This window comes from Eptesicus fuscus, chromosome 12 (genome assembly GCF_027574615.1).
Source record: "Eptesicus fuscus isolate TK198812 chromosome 12, DD_ASM_mEF_20220401, whole genome shotgun sequence".
In the NCBI taxonomy this organism is placed as follows: domain Eukaryota; kingdom Metazoa; phylum Chordata; class Mammalia; order Chiroptera; family Vespertilionidae; genus Eptesicus; species Eptesicus fuscus.
This window is the reverse complement of record NC_072484.1, coordinates 3,918,408-3,934,895: the sequence shown is the minus strand read 5'-3', so window position 1 is coordinate 3,934,895 and position 16,488 is coordinate 3,918,408. Positions and strand designations below refer to the sequence as shown.

Here is a 16,488-nt window from a genome sequence, read left to right as displayed (position 1 = left end):
TCCTTTGATTTCAGACTGCTCCTGACCAAGAGCCAACCACCTCCTGACAACAGAGCCCTGACTGTGAGAATATTCTTCCTTGGGCTGGGCCGAAACCTGTCTGCTTTAACTACCACCCATCAGTTCTAATTTAGTCTCTGGAGTCACACAAAACACATCTTAATGCCCTTTCCACAGGACGATCCTTGAAGGGACTGAAGACAACATTCTTCAAATTCATCCAAATAAGCACCCGGCTGCACGACACTGGGACGGTGGGAAACTGCGCTGTCCTGCCCAACAGGTTTGGGCCCTCCCCGCACAGCCCTGCAGGTGATAGATGTCCACACGTTATTTACCGGCAGACAGACACAGCCCCTTGTTCCTCAGCCTGCTAACAAGCCGAGGTCGTTCATCACCCGCTTGCTCCTTTTTGAAATTCACTCTGCAGCAAGCACTTTTAAAGTCATGCACGTAATGCATTTTAAAGAGCATCTCTGCACAGATCCATTTGCTCGGCCTCAGCCTGAGCGGGAGAGGGAACAGCATTTCAGCGCGGTCCTCCTGCTCCTCCTGGAGCCTTGGCGGCTGGACACGGGCACGCATCTGGGGCTTGAGAATGCACCGTCTATTCAACGTCCGTTTGTCGATTAAAATCAATCTTGCAAAGAACGTGCATTACTAATGCAAAATCGAATCCAAAAATATGTATTATGTAATACACATTTTAAAAACTGCAGGCAATCTCAGTGTGTCTGTGAGCGGACCAGCTCCGGGCTGCCATCTCCGGTACAGCATAAAGCACTCCTTCCAAAAGACAAGCGCCTCCCCGTACCTATCCTAAAGAACCGCAACCCATGTCGTCGCCGATAGCGGGTGTTCCCCTCCATTCAAAGGGCATCCACCAGCACCCACACGTTCCTGGTTCTCTCCCCAGTGTACCCTGAAACCCACCGAACAATGTCGGTATGTGCCACACACTGCCAATGGGCTGTGCTAACGGAGAGAAATAGAGCAGAACCTTGAAAACAACCCCCTCATGGCAGAGCAATCACATTTGAGATGTACGGCTCCAAATTCCCTGTCGTGTCCCATAACAATATCCACATGGGGACTGGAGCCATCCAGGAACTTGGGATAATAAAACCCCTTTCAGGTTCTCTAGAAAGCGTTAGAGTACGGCACAACTAGAATACAGACATTAGCCTTTTATGGGGTTTGCCAAATCAATCCCACTTTATTAGACCAATCAGTATTTTAATGCTACAAACTAACTCGAAGAACACAAGATGTAAGAGAGACGCAGCCAAGAAGCCAGGTCAGGAACATTCAAGAATGCCGGCATCCAAGATGCAGAAACAAAACCTCAACACATCCAAAGCAGTGGCTAGAATCTTATTAGGGTCTTAACTCTGGGTTTGCTGGTCTTCACACAGGCACGGCGTTGGGAGGTCTGAGGGCGAACCCCACCTGCTGGGGCGCAGGACTCTCCGGCCACCAGAAGGAGCACCAGGAAGGCTGCCAGGTGGACTAAAAGGGAAAAGCAGAATTTTAGGGGGTTGTGGCTCTTCAAGTGTTCCCCATGTTGACTCAAACACAAAGAAACCATGTGTCCCGAGTGAAGCAACCTTGTTAATACTTCTATGGACTCCAGGAGATGGCTTTTGCCTTGATTTCACCACCTTTGGTCTTGTCACAATGAGAGAGGGGCACTCCAGCGTCCGGGCTGCAGATGGAACTCCAGAGCTTCCACAGGACCACGCTCTCCTGAGCACGGACCACTCACTCCAGGGTTCCCGGAGGGCCTTGTGCTCACTGGACTTTCCAGGGCAGAGAAAGAGGCCTACTAACTTCCTCCAAGGTTTTAGCCTCTGAGGTCCAACAACATGCTCCAGGGATATTTAGCTGTCCCCTATATCTAATGCTCTGGTTGATCCAATCGTTTCTCACAATGTTGGTGGGTAAGATGTTCTGAGTGGTTCAATGCTCTGATTCACAGCAGATTAATTCTAAACATCCTTTCCTTAATCTAAGCCTTTTTTTCTCGTCTTTTTTTTTTTTTTAACTTTACCTTCAGCACCTAGAACAGAGATTGGCACTCAATAAATGTTTGCTGAATGAATTAATTTTGTTGAAAAACTATGAGAGCTTTAAGGAATACCCAATGAGGTTTCCAACACCCTGAATCACCGCCCCCCCTCCCCCAGAGGGCACATTTGGTTGTGCCTACTGCTTATCAGTGCAGGAAAGACTGCCTGGAAGTGGTGGTTCCAGCTGATCCAAGTCTGTCTTCCCGCCACGTTCTCCACTAGAGCTCCTACAGGTACACCCATGGGTTTGAGAACCATCACTGCTCTATGGAGACCCTTCCTAAGGAAGTAATTAGCAGACTGAGACTCAGGGGATGGGGGGGATTTTGGAGAAACTTCTCAGATTACAGTCACTATAACAGTTCTGCCAAAGGTGGTTTCATGATTAATGACTGCCTGAGATTACCATCCTTATTAAACCCTTGGAAAATGCCCAGGCAGGATCATTAGTACTCCCGTACAGACCCTCATTTCCCCTGAATGTCGGCAAGTCTGAGGTTTAGAATGAGCTGCTTCCGGCTTTGTTCATTTTAAGGGTGACACTGGAGAAGTTGGGGAGAGGGTATGAACCCCATGGAGAACCCATGCCCAGCTGCTAACCTGTGGCTCGATTGCTTGCTCCTGGGCACCCGTCACCCCGCCCCCTCGATTCCCCCAAATCCTTTCAAACAAGGTTCCCTCCTGCCACCTGCCGGCCCACTAGGGTCTGCGCCACAGACTCAACACCGCTGCGCGCAGCTCGCGGGGAGGCGCCCCCGCCTCCTTTCTGCACATGCCCGGCAGAAGTCCGGGCGCGCAACTTTGCAGAACCTCTCCACCAGTCTCTCCTCGCCTCAGTCTCCTCTCTCCTCTCCCAGAGAGAGGATCTGCGGAGGCACCTCCCCGAATCTTAGACTGCAGAGTCTGAGACTTCGAGAGAGGAGCCTAGGAGGAGATAGACTTTCCCCCATCCCTTCCTTTTGCTCAGAGGCAAGCAGAGGCGCGGAGCTTTAGAAAGTTGAGTGGTCAGAGCGGTAGGTGCTTCCCTTTTTGCCCTTACACCGAGGTGGGGCTGGGACCGCCAGACCCAGGTTCTCACCTCGTAAGGTGCATCTTTTTCGGCTCTAGCAGCCAATGCGCACCGGAGCCGCTCTCTGCAGAGACAGAGAGCGGGCCAGCTTCTTGGTGTGCGCCTAAGAGAATGGATCGCAGGTCCCGGGCTCACTGGCGCCGAGCTCGCCACAATTACAACGATCTGTGCCCACCCATTGGCCGCCGAGCAGCCACTGCGCTCCTCTGGCTCTCCTGCTCCATCGCGCTCCTCCGCGCCCTCGCCACCTCCAATAACCGCGCCCAACAGCGCGCGGCTGCCCGCCGAAGCTTCCTTAACGCCCACCACCGCTCCGCCGCTCAGGTGATCCCCGAGCCCCCCAATTCCGACTCGGATCAGGAGGAGGCAGAACAAGACCTGTCCCGCCCCGAGTGCCCTGACTACGAGGAAGAGTTCAACTACGAATCTGAGACCGAGTCTGAATCTGATCTTGAGTCTGACATCGACTTCGACACCGAGACGGAGACCGCCCCCACCACTGAGCCCGAGACAGAGCCCGAGGACGAGCGCGGACCCGCGGCGGCCAGGCAGAGCGCCTTCGCCCAGTCCCTCACCCAGCGCCTCCAAGCTCTGCGGGTGCGCAGCCCCGACGCCTCCCCGAATCGCGCCCAGCCCCGCAGCCAGGAGCCCCGCAGCCCCAGAGAGGGGGAGGAGCCTCAGCCCGCGCCCCAGGACCGGGATCCGAGGGACCCCGAAGAGTCTGAGAAGCCCAAGAAGGAGAAGCAGCAGCAGCGCGGCGGCTGCAAGCCCAGGAAGCCCACCCGCCGAGACCCATCCCCGAAGTCCCCTTCCAAAAGGGGACCCATCCCCATCCGGCGTTTCTAATGGAGGACACGGTCCAGATTCTCCTTGTTTTCTTTGATTCAGGTAGGTTGCCCACCGGGGAACTGGGGAGCCTGGGGTGGGTGTGGGAGCAGCGGGAAGAAGAGAGAGAGAAGGAAATGCAGGTTAGGAGGAAGGCGGGAAGATAGCGGGCTCAGCTAGCCAGCCAGGGAAGTGGGAGGCCAGGAGAGCTGGGAAGGGCTCCCCAAACCTCACCAAGGCGCTCAAGTGGCCAAAGGCTTGTTAGAAGTCCGGTGCTCATCACACCCCGCTGGAGACAGCCTGAGGTCTCCGAGAGATGGGAAGGGCTTCCCGAGAGCTGGGAAGGGCTCCCCAAGTCTCCCCAAGGTGCTGGAGGGCGCCCGGATGGCCAAAGGCTTGTTAGACGGTGGGTGCTCCTTGCACCCCGCTGGAGACGGCCTGAGAGCTCCGAGAGCTGGGAAGGTCTCCCCAAATCTCCCCAAGGCGCCGGAGGGCGCCCGGTTGGCCAAAGGCTTGTTAGACAGCGAGCGCACCTGGCGCCCCGCTGGAGACAGCCTGAGGTCTCCGAGAGCTGAAAAGGGCTCCCCAAATCTCCTCAAGGCGCCGGAGGGCGCCCGGATGGCCAAAGGCTTGTTAGACGGTGGGTGCACCCCGTTAGAGACAGCTGAGGTCTCCGAGAGCTGGAAAGGGCTCCCCAAATCTCCCCAAGGCGCCGGAGGGCGCCCGGATGGCCAAAGGCTTGTTAGACAGCGGGCGCACCTGGCGCCCCGCTGGAGACAACCTGAGGTCTCCAGGAATCACGACTGAATCCCGGGTGCGCCCCAGATTTCTAACTGCACACCCTAAAGGCACGGGTAAGTGACTTGTTTTCTGCGCTTTTTTTCCCTCCTAAAGAGACTAATCTCAACCGAGTTGGCTTTAGCGGGCGCCGGATATGTGGTTCCGCGGAGCGCGGGCCAACTTTCACAAAGCCAGAGCAGCCGCGCCGTAGCGACAGTGTTGCAATGTGCGGAGAGTAACCGGCCGGGATTGGGTGAGAACTCCGGAGACAGCCGGCTGCGGGAAAGTCGCGCGCCGCGCTTAAGACACTCAGGGCCAGGAGCCCAAGTCGCGGGGCTGCCAATTTGGATCCTCGGGATCCTCGGTGCCAGTGCCCTGCGAGGCTGTTCGCCAGTCCTGGCCGCACCACTCATCTCCGTGCGCTCGCGGGGCGGGAGGCCGCCGCAAAGAGCGTGCGCACCTGCCCGGGCGCCCTAGAGCCGACTTCTCAGAGCGGCAGGCGGTCCCCCCAGCCCAATACCGGTCCTTGGAGGTCTGGCAGAGAAGGTATAGGCGTCTCGGGGGGTGCCTCTACAGGCTACCAGGGTTGGTGGCGCGGGCTTGGTCACGTCGGGGTATCGCCTACCCTTTGGCGCAGCTGTTCCGGAGGCGGAGCCGGGTGCAGCCTGCCTGGAGAGGTCCTGGGCTGTTGCGCAAGGCTCTGGAGGTGAAGAGAGAGGGTTGCGAGACCCGCGAGGTGTTCGCCTGCGGAAAGGTAAAGAGGACAAGAAAGGGGCTGGACCGGGGGTCGCACTGATCGTCAGGATACTCTAGAAAGAGTCCCCAAAGAGCGCGGCATCCGCCGAGCTGGGGAAAGGTTTTTGGAACCGAGGCAAGGCTTTGGGCGATCGGCCCAGAGGGGGAAGGGGCCGGCGGCTTCGGCAGCCTCGGGGCGGGGATGCGGCGCACACCGGCCATTTTCAGCTCGGTGGAGCCAAGTTTGGAATCCAACCTGGAGGTGAAAGTGCCCTGGTGTCAGAGCACTTAACTGGCCGCAGTCTGGTAACACCTCGTCGGTGCGGAAAGTGTCCCCTTTCCTGGGGGAAAAGACCGATAAGTTGAAATGTATTTGCAAAACCTCTCCCGATTTGGAAACGGATCTTTTCTTCGTGCGCGCGCGTCTCGTTTTGAGGTGCCAGTTTGAACTATAATGATGGGAATGATTTGGGGGAAAGGTGAAGCGTCTTGAGGCGTGAAAAGACGGTCGGGTTCTTAGGCTCCACGAAGAAAAGCATGCGGCCAGAAGGAACACACTTTCAGTGGTCTTCCTTCCAGGTCTCTTCCCCAGGGAAGGGGGCACGGAGCCCGGGGACTTAGTTATGCGCGGCTGCGCCGGCAGCGCGGGCTAATGACTGCCGGCTGCGGTTGTGGTTTTCACTAGTAAATACCAGGCGGGCAATTTGTCAGCCAGGGGCTTCCCCGAGGCAGCGTGGAAGTGTCAGAAGCCTGGAGGCGGCCGTGGACTTACAGGAGGGTCGGGTCTCGAAAGAGTGGAATTGCCTGAGTGAAAAGGAAGCTCCCTAAAGTTGACATTCCTGCTTAAACAGTGGTGCTGGGTTCCTTCCTATGGCACTAAGTGTTGTTTTTTCCTTTGGTAGAGTCTTAGTAGCCTGAGCTCACTACGGAAAGGTCTCCAGTAACAAGGCTGGGGCCCCGGTTGGCTCTGGGCATGGTTTTCAGTGTGGGAGCTCTTTTCACAGGTTGGGGCATCTGGGTTTTCCAGGTTTTCTGCAGAGTATGTTGACTTGTTGCAGGATGAATGAACAGAGTTTTTAAAAAGTTCTCATTGCCTAACCCATACCTCCATCCCTAGTCTTAGTCTGTTTTTTGGTGGGTTTTTTTTTTTAAACAGTAAGTCTGCACGTGGGGCGCTGGCTTTCTTAACCGTAAGCTATATATAGGTTCATTATTGGGCTGTCCCCATCTCATCTAGGAACACACAAATAGTTTTGCCATCTTTCAGACACTCCTTTTCACAAACTGTGAAAACCTGTTACCCACCCCCACACTTCCTCCACTCATCTCCCCTCCCCCAACTTCCTCCTTCTATCCCGGCTCCAGGGTGCAAAGGCCACTAGGGACCACACAAAACAACTGAGGAATATGCCAACCCCCTAGGAAAGCCACAGGCACCCCGCAAGGAACAGGGATTTTTGCTGCAGACACTCAAACCCTCTTTCTACCTGAGCCACTTGGGGTCAGCTAGCTGCCTTTCTTTTCCAGATGTTTCTGGCAAGTTCTCCAAGCACTCCCAACTCAACAGTCTCCCAGCCACCCTTTGTCTCACCGGCTACACTGAAGTTAGCATTTGAATGGGCTTGCTGGCCCTTTCAGCTTAGGTGGGGCCAGGGCGCTGAGGAAATTCTCCCAAGTGCAGACCTGTAGTTGACCACACAGGGGAATTACCAGCCAGTCGCAATATTTCAAAGGGGGAGAGAGAGAGGAAGAGGAGAATCACGTTAGTTAAGTTGATGGTATGCTCCAATATCTAGGGTTTGGTTTTTTTTTTTCCTTTACTACATTAATCATTTGCTTAATGGAAATTTGCTTTTTCTTTGATAAAGATGCTCTTACAACTTCCTAAGTTGGAAAATCATGTAGATATGTTCAAATATTGTGTGGTATCAACAATCTGTTGTGGGCTTACTTCTAAAAGTTTGGCAACTTTTCATCTGTTTATCAGAATTCATGAACTGGGAATTTTAAAGTTTGGAATTGTGTAAGATAATGTGTCTTTAATGAGCTAGAAGTCCCCCCACTCCCCAATTGCTTACAGCCCTTTGACTCTTTAGCCCTGGATTTTAGCAGCTGTGATAGAAGTTTAATGAAGAAAGTGGAAACTTCAGGGTAAGAGTGAGGTCTTCTTTAAAGAACTGCATGAATTTTTCTAATGTATTTGAGTATCGCTGCGCTTCACGCAGAGGGAAGCTGTTGAGGAAACAGAAAGCACGGTGGTGGGGAAAGCATGTCTCTTAGCAGAAAACAAATCACTAAAGTCAAACGAAGCTTCCAGAGGCGAGTGACGTCACAGCCCAGCCAAGGGGATGAGTCTCGAATTAGGTCTTTAATCCCCAAGTTCCAGAATGAGGGATGGAATTCCTCATCCTGCTCTTCAGGGTTTGACATTATGCCTCTTTTCTAAATCCTGGTGCGCAGAGATGGGCAGTGAAATCTAAGGTCTGAGGACTGGTCCCAGTCGGCCTGCTTTGGCTCAGACCCAGCACCCCTCTGCCTGTTTCTTCACAGGGAAAATGAAATCTCTGAAGGAGATGTTTCCGGCATCCCTTTCAGCAGAGTTCCCAGTTTGACGCTTATCAATTTTAATACTAAATGGAATAAAACATTTTTTCAATGTTTGATCAAATCAAAAGCACCAGTTGTGAAGAAATCTGTGTTGTGTTCATCTCATTTGAGTTTGTCAAATCTGTGTTTGAACTGGTGGCAAATGATTTAAAGAGGTAAGTTAGAGAATACAGAATTCCATGGTGTCCCGTGACTAACCTATGAGAAAAGTGGGCAGATATTAGGTGTTGGTCTGATGTGTGCTTGTCTCCCCCCCCCCCCCCCATGTGTCTGAGAACAAGCCTTTCAGAGTGGGGGGCGGTGTATGGGCCAGCAGACAAACAGCCACGCTGACCACGAGTCTTAACTGACCACAGGTGCTGAGCACATTCTTCACTAACACCTCTAAGAGTCCTAATTAGGCCAGGCCTGAAAAACCAGCTCAGAAGCTGCAGCCAGTTAGGATAAACCAATTTTCTCAACCTTTTTCTTTTTCATTATCACTCCCTCCCAGGAGATGTTTCAGACATTTCTTCTTAATTTCGCCTTTCCCATGAAATTTAGTACAGACAGATACTTCCATATGCTGTACTGTTTGTTTCTGTACTGCAGAACCTGGTAATGACTAAGATATTTGCACTGCCCCAAACCAATTCTGCCTCTATTACCAATGCATGGGTTAAGCCAAGAAACTGTTTTTAAAAACTGGTTATGTCAAATTAAGTGATTTAACATTTCATTTTTGTTTTCTATTTAACTTTTTTTTTTTTTTGCCACCTATTACAAGGCTATACAGAAGGTGAATTTTACTGATGCTTGTTTTCCCTTTTTAAATCTTTTGTTTTTTCCCCAAAGCCCTTGTACAGATGCTGGTACTAGTGCCTAGTGAATTCACAGGCAGAGGAGCCAGAGTAAGCTGCCTAGTGACAGTCCTCCCGAGACCACGAGTTGACAGCACTCAGCCCATAGAGACAGGGCATCCGAGAGGAGTCATGCCACCTGCATGCCAGCTCGCCAGCTCCCTATCCCAGGGCAGAATTGGGGAGGCTGCCTTCCTGGCTGTGTGTGTGGACATGGCCAGCTCTTACTCTATGGGCTTACTTTAGGATGAGCATGCTACAAGTTTACAGCTATCAGAAAGCCCAGAGTAAACAAGACTGGGCTTCGTGGACAGAGAGAGGGTGAGTGATGGCTGTAATGTGGGGGTAGATTTGAGGATAGCAAAAGGAAAAGGGTTGAGATTTGGGGAGCGGGGGGTACAGAGAAAACTGGAGGATGCAAGGAGACAAGACCACCAGGGAGGAACAGCAGATGTGGAGATGGCAGTCCACAGCCCGCAAATGCTAGGGCTCTCCAGCGCAGTCTGAGTGAGAGACTGGGGGGAGAAGCATTAGTGGCAGGCTTCGCTCAGCGTTTGAGAGAGCATTTTGATAGGCAGGGCGGCAGTGGAGGGCCACTGGTGGAGGGAGCTCAGATGTGCTACCCTTGACCTTGCTTTCCCCAAGTCTCTTACAGAAATTTCCATTTCTTGGGTGCAGTGGAGTTTCCATACATGTTGCTCAACTGCTTCAACCAAGCAGAAAGGTTTAAACCCTAGGAAATCTTGTTTTATAGTTCAAATCTTAAATCTTAGAGCTCAGTTCATAGAAAGACCCTGCCTCTCAAACTTGCGGGGTGTGGGGGGCACAGGGCCAAGGACTGCCAACCAGCTGAAGGGGACACAATTGTCCTCCCCCCAGGCAGGAGCTGCTTTCTGAGTGCCTGGCTTATGTCACTGTCTCAATTAGATTTCATCAGGAAATTCACTCTAGGTAATTGGGGTTCTGCTCAAAGGTGAAATATACCATTCCCCTTACATGCAAATTATGGTGCCCAGAAGCCCCCAGGGTGTCTGGAATTTCCACCATGAATTACTGAAATTTTAAACAGAGCTTCCACTAAAGCCAAATTTATCTTCCAGGATTCCCTCTCACCATCCTACTTTGCCCCTGTCTTAGTCCCCTTCCTGTGGCACTGTCCATCTTTTCTGCAGTGGCCACTTCTCCCCCAGAATTCTCTGCTGCATCACCAGGGAGCCTGGCGAGGCATCCACAGGCTGGAGACTGCCTGGGCCCACTGCACAAGCACGGTGGTCAGGTGACAGCCTCTAGCCCAGCAGCAGCACAAGTGGGTTGGCCCCTCCAAGATGAGGGCTGAGCAAGCCAGGGGGCAGCTGATGAAGGGATCCAGATTCTGTGTGGAGGACCCCGTCTGGGCTCCAGCATGGGGCCTCTGAATCTGAGTAGAGCAAGTATTCTCCCAAGTCTGGGTTCCACTGCCTTTAAATCAGTGCGGCATCTGCTCCCAACCCTCATCCTTTCGAAGCATCTTCCCTTCAGTTGCCATTTGCCTAAAACAGCCTGGTCACACAGACCCTTCTGCAGACAGCAGTAGGCTGCTGCTGCCTCCACCGGCCAAGGCTGGCAGAGGAGATGCGGGGAGGTAGAAGGAGGGATGCAGCGCATCTTAACTGAACAGTAATTAATTGAACAGCTTCGAGTCTTATTGCTACTAAGTCAGCACTCAGAAAACACTTGTCACTAGGAGCCTAAGAAACGTCATAGTCACCTGAATTCTCCTTCCTACCTTCTCTCCTTTTGCCAGTTCCTCACAACTGGTAAAGAGACTCTCCTTTTCCTCACTGGAAAGAAACCCACTGACAACTAATGACATGACGGGGCTGCAGAGCTTTTCTGCAGTAATCCCCACCCCCCACCCCCCGCCAAAATGCCACCACCCAAAAACATGTTTTTTCTGGCTTCTGCTCCCTTCCCTCTTGCCCTCCACTCCCTGACAAAGGACCCTCTTCCACTACTTTGCCTTGGCTTTCTTGGCTATAGGGATGAACTAAGATTGACAGGCAGCTCCTTAAAATTTGGATGTGCCTTGTACATTTGGCATGGAGGTGTCGGTGTAGTGGTTAAGACTGAGTTTGGGAAGCCCAGGGTGTCACTTGGGGCCTGCAATGAAGGCGCCATATCCTTGCAGAGGGTAGTGTGCAGTTCTTTGCGTTTGGGTTAGTTATTTACAAAAAGTCAGCCGGTTTGCTATCTGTGGCATCCGAGCCACTTGAGGAGTTTAACTGAGACATGGTAGTGTCTCCCATTCTTCTTCAGTAGCTGGAACTCAGGAAACCCTCACCTGGATTTTGACAGCCAATCCTTTTCCTCCTCTGATGGACACACCATCTCCCTGTAGCCTTCCAAGTCATACACTCCCTGAAGGGACAGGGCCCAGACCCTGGCACTCAGCTGTGGTCCTTCCCCCCAACTCAGCCAGCTCTCAGGAACTCTGACCAGCCTGTCTTGCCAGCCAAGCTCCTGAGCTACGTGAACTGACTTTTCTTCCTTCTCATCCCTATGAAATATTGACCTTTTTCCTTGATAGAAAACCATCCAGACTTGGAATCCTGTGCTTCAAATATTTTGCTATTATAAAATTACAGTGGCAAATCGTAAAAACTAGGCCCTGGTGGGTTAGGCGTGGACTAGGCTACATACTACCACTCGTCACTGGCCACCTCCATCTAAGTCAAGATCACATTTCTGTCTTTAAGCCAACAAGATTGCCAGCTCTGAGCAGGCTCCCAGGTAGTCCCATCCATCAGAATGGCCCAGTCGAGCCACCACCTGACCACCCCCAGCTCTTACCATACCAGCTTCCTCAGGTCCTTTGGGCAGGCTCCCAGCTACATTTTGAGTTAGCTCCTTAAACATCTGGCCACACTTATGGGGTCTCTGGAGTCTCGCTTCTGATCTGCAGTGGAGTTTCAACTCTGAGCCCCACTCACCCAAGCAGTTGGGGGTTTCAGAGTCTGGAGTCACTACAGAAAAGTAAAAATGGGCAAAAAGACACATCAGAATCCAATACTGGACTTTTTTCTTCAGTCCTAATTTGCCTTTAAGGTGATTTCTACTCAAGGCTAAAGGTTGTTTCTCAGCCTATAGCAGTAGTTTCAAACGGGGGGTGGGGTGGGGTGTGAGGGGGTAGTGGGGGGGGCAATTTTGCCCTCCAGAGGACATTTGGCAAAGTCTAGACATTTTTTGTTGTTGCTATGACGAAGGAGATGCTACTGGCATCTAGTGGGTAGAGGCTAGGGATGCTGATAAGCATCCTACAGTACTCACAACAAAGTACCCAGCCCCAAATGTCAACAATGCAGAGGCTAAGAAAACTCCGCTAGGTTAGCTAAGCTGACCAATTCCTCCTCTTCCCTCTGATGTATGCCACCAGTCCCCTCCTAGCCTCTTGCTGTGTCCTGTAGTGGCTCCCTTATCCTCTCCAGTACTACAGTGTTCAAGATTCTGTCACCAAATGTAACTCTCCCCTTGAGGGTCTTCTACTCTGATCTGGTGACTTCATATCCTCACAAGGATGACTGTCACTTTGAATTTGGGGTCTTTACCTTTCTTCTACATTTCAGACCCATCCTCCTAAAAAGGCTGTAACAATCTCCATCCAGTGGCCCATCCTTCCTCCGCCTCTGCTCTGTCTAAAACCAAACCAGCTCCGCCATTTTGGCAACTTCTCCCCAGATCCTCCCCGACTTCCCGTCCCCACTCCTGTCCCATCATCCAGGTGCCAAACGCTGGCTCCGCCACCTCTTGTGCCATTCTAGCCCATAAATTGTTACCGGTCCTTTGGGATCTCTCAAGTCCCTTCCTTCGGCCTTGCTGCTTCCTTCACAAGTTGTGGGCTTCCCTCCTTTAATTTAAAGGTCATGACCAGACACAAGCCCCTATCTATGTATCCTCTTCCTCCAGACCATCCCCCACATTGCCTCAGCCTGTCCTGAAACTAGCCTCAAATCCTCACTTGCAGGACAAAAATAAATAAATAAATAAACACTTGCATTTCCTACCAAAATAGCCTCAAAATTGCTTGCCCTGATACTTCATGATATCCTGGAGAGACCCCCATCTATCTAACTTTTCCTGCTTTCTCCAACTGCTCCTCCAAGACCCCACAGGATGGACTGCTCTCTCTACCCAGCCCTGCACCTGGTTTCCAACCATCTTAGTTCACCGCCAGCCAACACCTCCCACCCCCCACCTCCTATTCATAGTAAAGCAAGCCCTCTGTCCCTCCTTGGAAGCTCATTTGAAATGCCATTATCTTCATCAAGACTCTCAAGGTCCCCCCAGTTGAAGGTCTTTTGTTTCAGGTCTATGTTGTTTACCCTTTAGAATGGAGATTTGGCCAACTGCCCAATCCTTATCCCCTCAAAACATGTGCTCTCCTGCTAAAGAACCAAGGTACCAGAAAGAGTGTGGAACAAAGGGGTCCCGCAGGCCCACGAGGGTGTCGAACAAAGGGACCCCGTACCCACTCCTTGATGCAGAGTGCTTTGGGAAAGAGCCAGGCCTGAGGACAGCAATCATTCCTTTGGGGACCCCAGCGCGCGGCCTCCCTGGGGCTCCAACCCCAGCATCTACTGACCTTGCTCTTCGGCAGAGCTCCGCATCCCCGTCGCCTCAACTCATCCATCTGGGGCTGCTCATGTGCATGGGGGCAGTCAGCTCTCTCTGTCCTCGGGGTCCTGGCCCTCTACCGCCAGGCCCTGGAAATCTTCGTCCTCGCCCCAGCCGCGGTCCCCATGTTGGGTATGTTTGCCCACCGCTATCAGTGAGACCAAGGGTTGGCCCCTGTGAGCCGCGACCTCCCCTCCCAGCCTTGGGAGTTTTGGAGCCAGGAAGAGGGACCCCACGGTGCCAGCTGACCTCGTGGCGTCCCAGGCCTGGCCGCCATATGCCCGCCTACCAACCGCTTCCAAGCACCCCAGCGGCACAACCTCTTAGGGCGTTCCAACTCGGCGCCCCCTAAGGGACCTCCCATTCATATCCGGTTTCCGGTTCGACGCCCCCTGCTCATTCGCCAGGCAGCCTTGATTGGCGTGACCCCAGCCCAATGGCTGACCCAGCGCTGGGGGTCGAAGGGGAGCGAGTTGACTGTTGGGACCCAGTTGGCACTTTGAGTGATTGTTCAAGTGGTTGAGCCACTGCGCGTGGGTGTAGTTGGCCAAAGTTTAGACCAAAGTTCAGTGTTGACATTTGGAAGTGTGTAGACCCACGGAACTGAGACGATACATCTGTCGAGGGACCCAAGCGTTACCCAGGGTTGGACTTTGTCGGCGTTCCTCCGCGCAGCAACGCCGGATGGCAGACGAGGGGGGCGATGCTGCGCGGCGGCGGTGGTCTCCTCGTTCTGAAAGGGAAGTGTTAGATTTAATGAGATCGCGTTGTGAGTGGTTCGCCCGCCCGCCCGCCCGCCCGCGGCGCGTCGATACAGGGATCCGCCCGCGGCGCGTCGATACAGGGATCCAGGCGGTGCGCCTCACTTGCCGCAGCCTCCCCTGTGTTACACTCATCCCCATTGCATCCGCTCTACAGCCCAGGTGACCCACAAGCCCCCTGGCCACCTAAAGGTGACCCGCAAGCCCGTGTCACCCGCTGGCAAGACAGACCTGATGCCCGTGTCCCCGATTTTACGTGATCCGCAAGCAGCAGTTTTTTTCCCATGGTTCTAATCTGACTGTAGACCCCAGAGCCCGAGCAGTACACACATGCGCGGAGCCCACCCAGGCAGTGTTTGTTTCTCCCCTCCGGCTGTGAGCCCACCACGCGCCACGGAGACGGGAGCGCAGCCTGCGGCCGCGGGGTGCATGACCAGGCTTATTGCCGCCTCTGCGGGCTCTAGCAGTTGGAAAATAAAGCGGCTACCTGCAGATACCCACAGCCAGAGGAGAGGGGCTGGAGCGGGGCCTGGAGAGGGGCTGGAAGGGGGCTGGAGAGGAGCCAGGGGAGGGAGGTGACTGATCGACACTGCGGCGGGCGCCCGAGGCAGGAAGCAGCGCATCACGGCTGCTGTTTGTGGGCTCGGCACGGCGCGGCGCGGCGCGGCGCGGCATGATGGGTGCCTTTGGGCTCAGTGCGCACAGGGTTGACCAGTCTCTGAAAGCACGCCAAATCAGCCATAAATCCCAACTGAAACCCCCTTTAACCCTTCCCCAGAACAGTAGGACCCCCGGAAGTCTGAGGCCTGCTCTCTATGAGGTCCCCCCTTCCTTGTCCCGCGTCCCCTCCCTCCCATCCGTGCTGCCGCGGTTACCGCTTGCCGCGGTCGCCACCCTTTCGGACCTCACGGACCACCAGTGGTCCGCGGACCCCCGGTTGGCGACCGCTGCTCCCAAGGTTCCCTTACTCCAGCGGTCGCCAGCCTTTCAGACGTCACGGACCACCAGTGGTCTGTGGACCACCGGTTGGCGACCGCTGGAGAGGGTCTCCGTGATACGTCCCCGAGACCCTCTTATTCCCGGAATCGTTTGTCCACATACACGCGGAACCCGGCCCGCGCGGCCGTCGGCGCCGGCGGAGACCCTCAGAGCGCCGTGGGGATGGGGGACACTGAAGTGATTTACGGGAGCCAGCCTCGGCAAGCCGGCAAACGGAAGCTGCAGCGGCGATGGAAAGTGCCCCAAGGCTTTTTAAAAACAAGTTGTGTGCACACACTCAGCAGCCCCTTGCCCCTTGCCTCCGGTCCTCTCCATCGGTGGGCTCACGACCACCTGTCGCATCCTCGCGCGCGCGCACCCGCCCCCTTCCTAAAGCCTTGTGCTCGGATTTGGGGCCCAGGCTCGAAGGCTGCTCAGAGCTGGGGGCTGCGACTCGGGCTCACGAGTACTTTGGGGTTATGAAACCTTCATGCAGTTCCCCCCTCCCTCCAAGGAGAGTCAGTGGCGTCTGGGAGGGAGGGTTTCAGTTCCTGCGCTCCAGCATCCCGGGCCCACGTCTTGCGTCACGTGTCCCACCACGCAGGAGAGCTCCCGCTCTGGCCAGGGGAGAAGAGAGGAGACAGACTCCAAAGCAGTCCGGGAGAGGAGCGGAGGAGCCCAAACATCCCTGCGAGGCCTGCGCTCGTCGCCCCCTTACCCCAAGGCCGGGCTGCCGGCGACAGAAGCCGGCTCCCGCAGCCGCCTGGGCACCCGGCCGGCGTCCTCTGGCGGCTGAGAAGGAGCACTACGTGCGACTTTCGGACCGAATCGACACGCTCCTCACATCCAAACAGGCGGGGCTGGCCTGGAGGACACAGAGACACAGAGACAGAGACTGAGGAGGGGGGCCAGGGTGGGTCAAGAGGGGGCCATGAGCAGCCTGAGGAGGGAAAAGGTGGCTAGGAAGGAGCTAAGACGCCACCAGCAGCAACAGGGCTGCTTCTACCACAGTCTAGGATTTGAGGGCCTGAACCCCTAGACCAACAGGGGTTGGAAAGTGAGGCTGAAGAACTGTCTGGCTGGTCATTTTATTTTCACTTTTTTGGAAATATTTTTTTCACCCTAGTTTGGTTGGGTGCTCCGTCTTACGGAGCCCCAAATTCATTTTAAGAGGC

General features: G+C 54.1%; 2 protein-coding genes across 2 annotated transcripts in view; both read left to right on the top strand.

Annotated features, from left to right (window-relative positions):
* Positions 1-3,215: 3,215 nt before the first annotated feature.
* LOC103285922 (neuroendocrine secretory protein 55-like) lies at positions 3,216-3,984 on the top strand. Its single transcript, XM_054723595.1, has one exon. It carries the CDS (start codon positions 3,250-3,252, stop codon positions 3,982-3,984), a length of 735 nt encoding a protein of 244 aa, XP_054579570.1. The 5' UTR covers positions 3,216-3,249.
* A 1,404-nt stretch (positions 3,985-5,388) lies between these two features.
* The window catches only part of GNAS (GNAS complex locus), a 57,901-nt gene continuing 46,801 nt past the window's right edge, over positions 5,389-16,488 (top strand). Inside the window, exon 1 of the mRNA XM_054723594.1 lies at positions 5,389-5,497. The gene's annotated coding sequence lies outside the window, so the exon portion shown is untranslated. The remainder of the gene's footprint in view (positions 5,498-16,488) is intronic.

Excerpts from the sequence above, each read along its gene's own strand:
- LOC103285922 (XM_054723595.1), top strand. The coding sequence starts at position 3,250 with ATGGATCGCAGGTCCCGGGCTCACTGGCGCCGAGCTCGCCACAATTAC.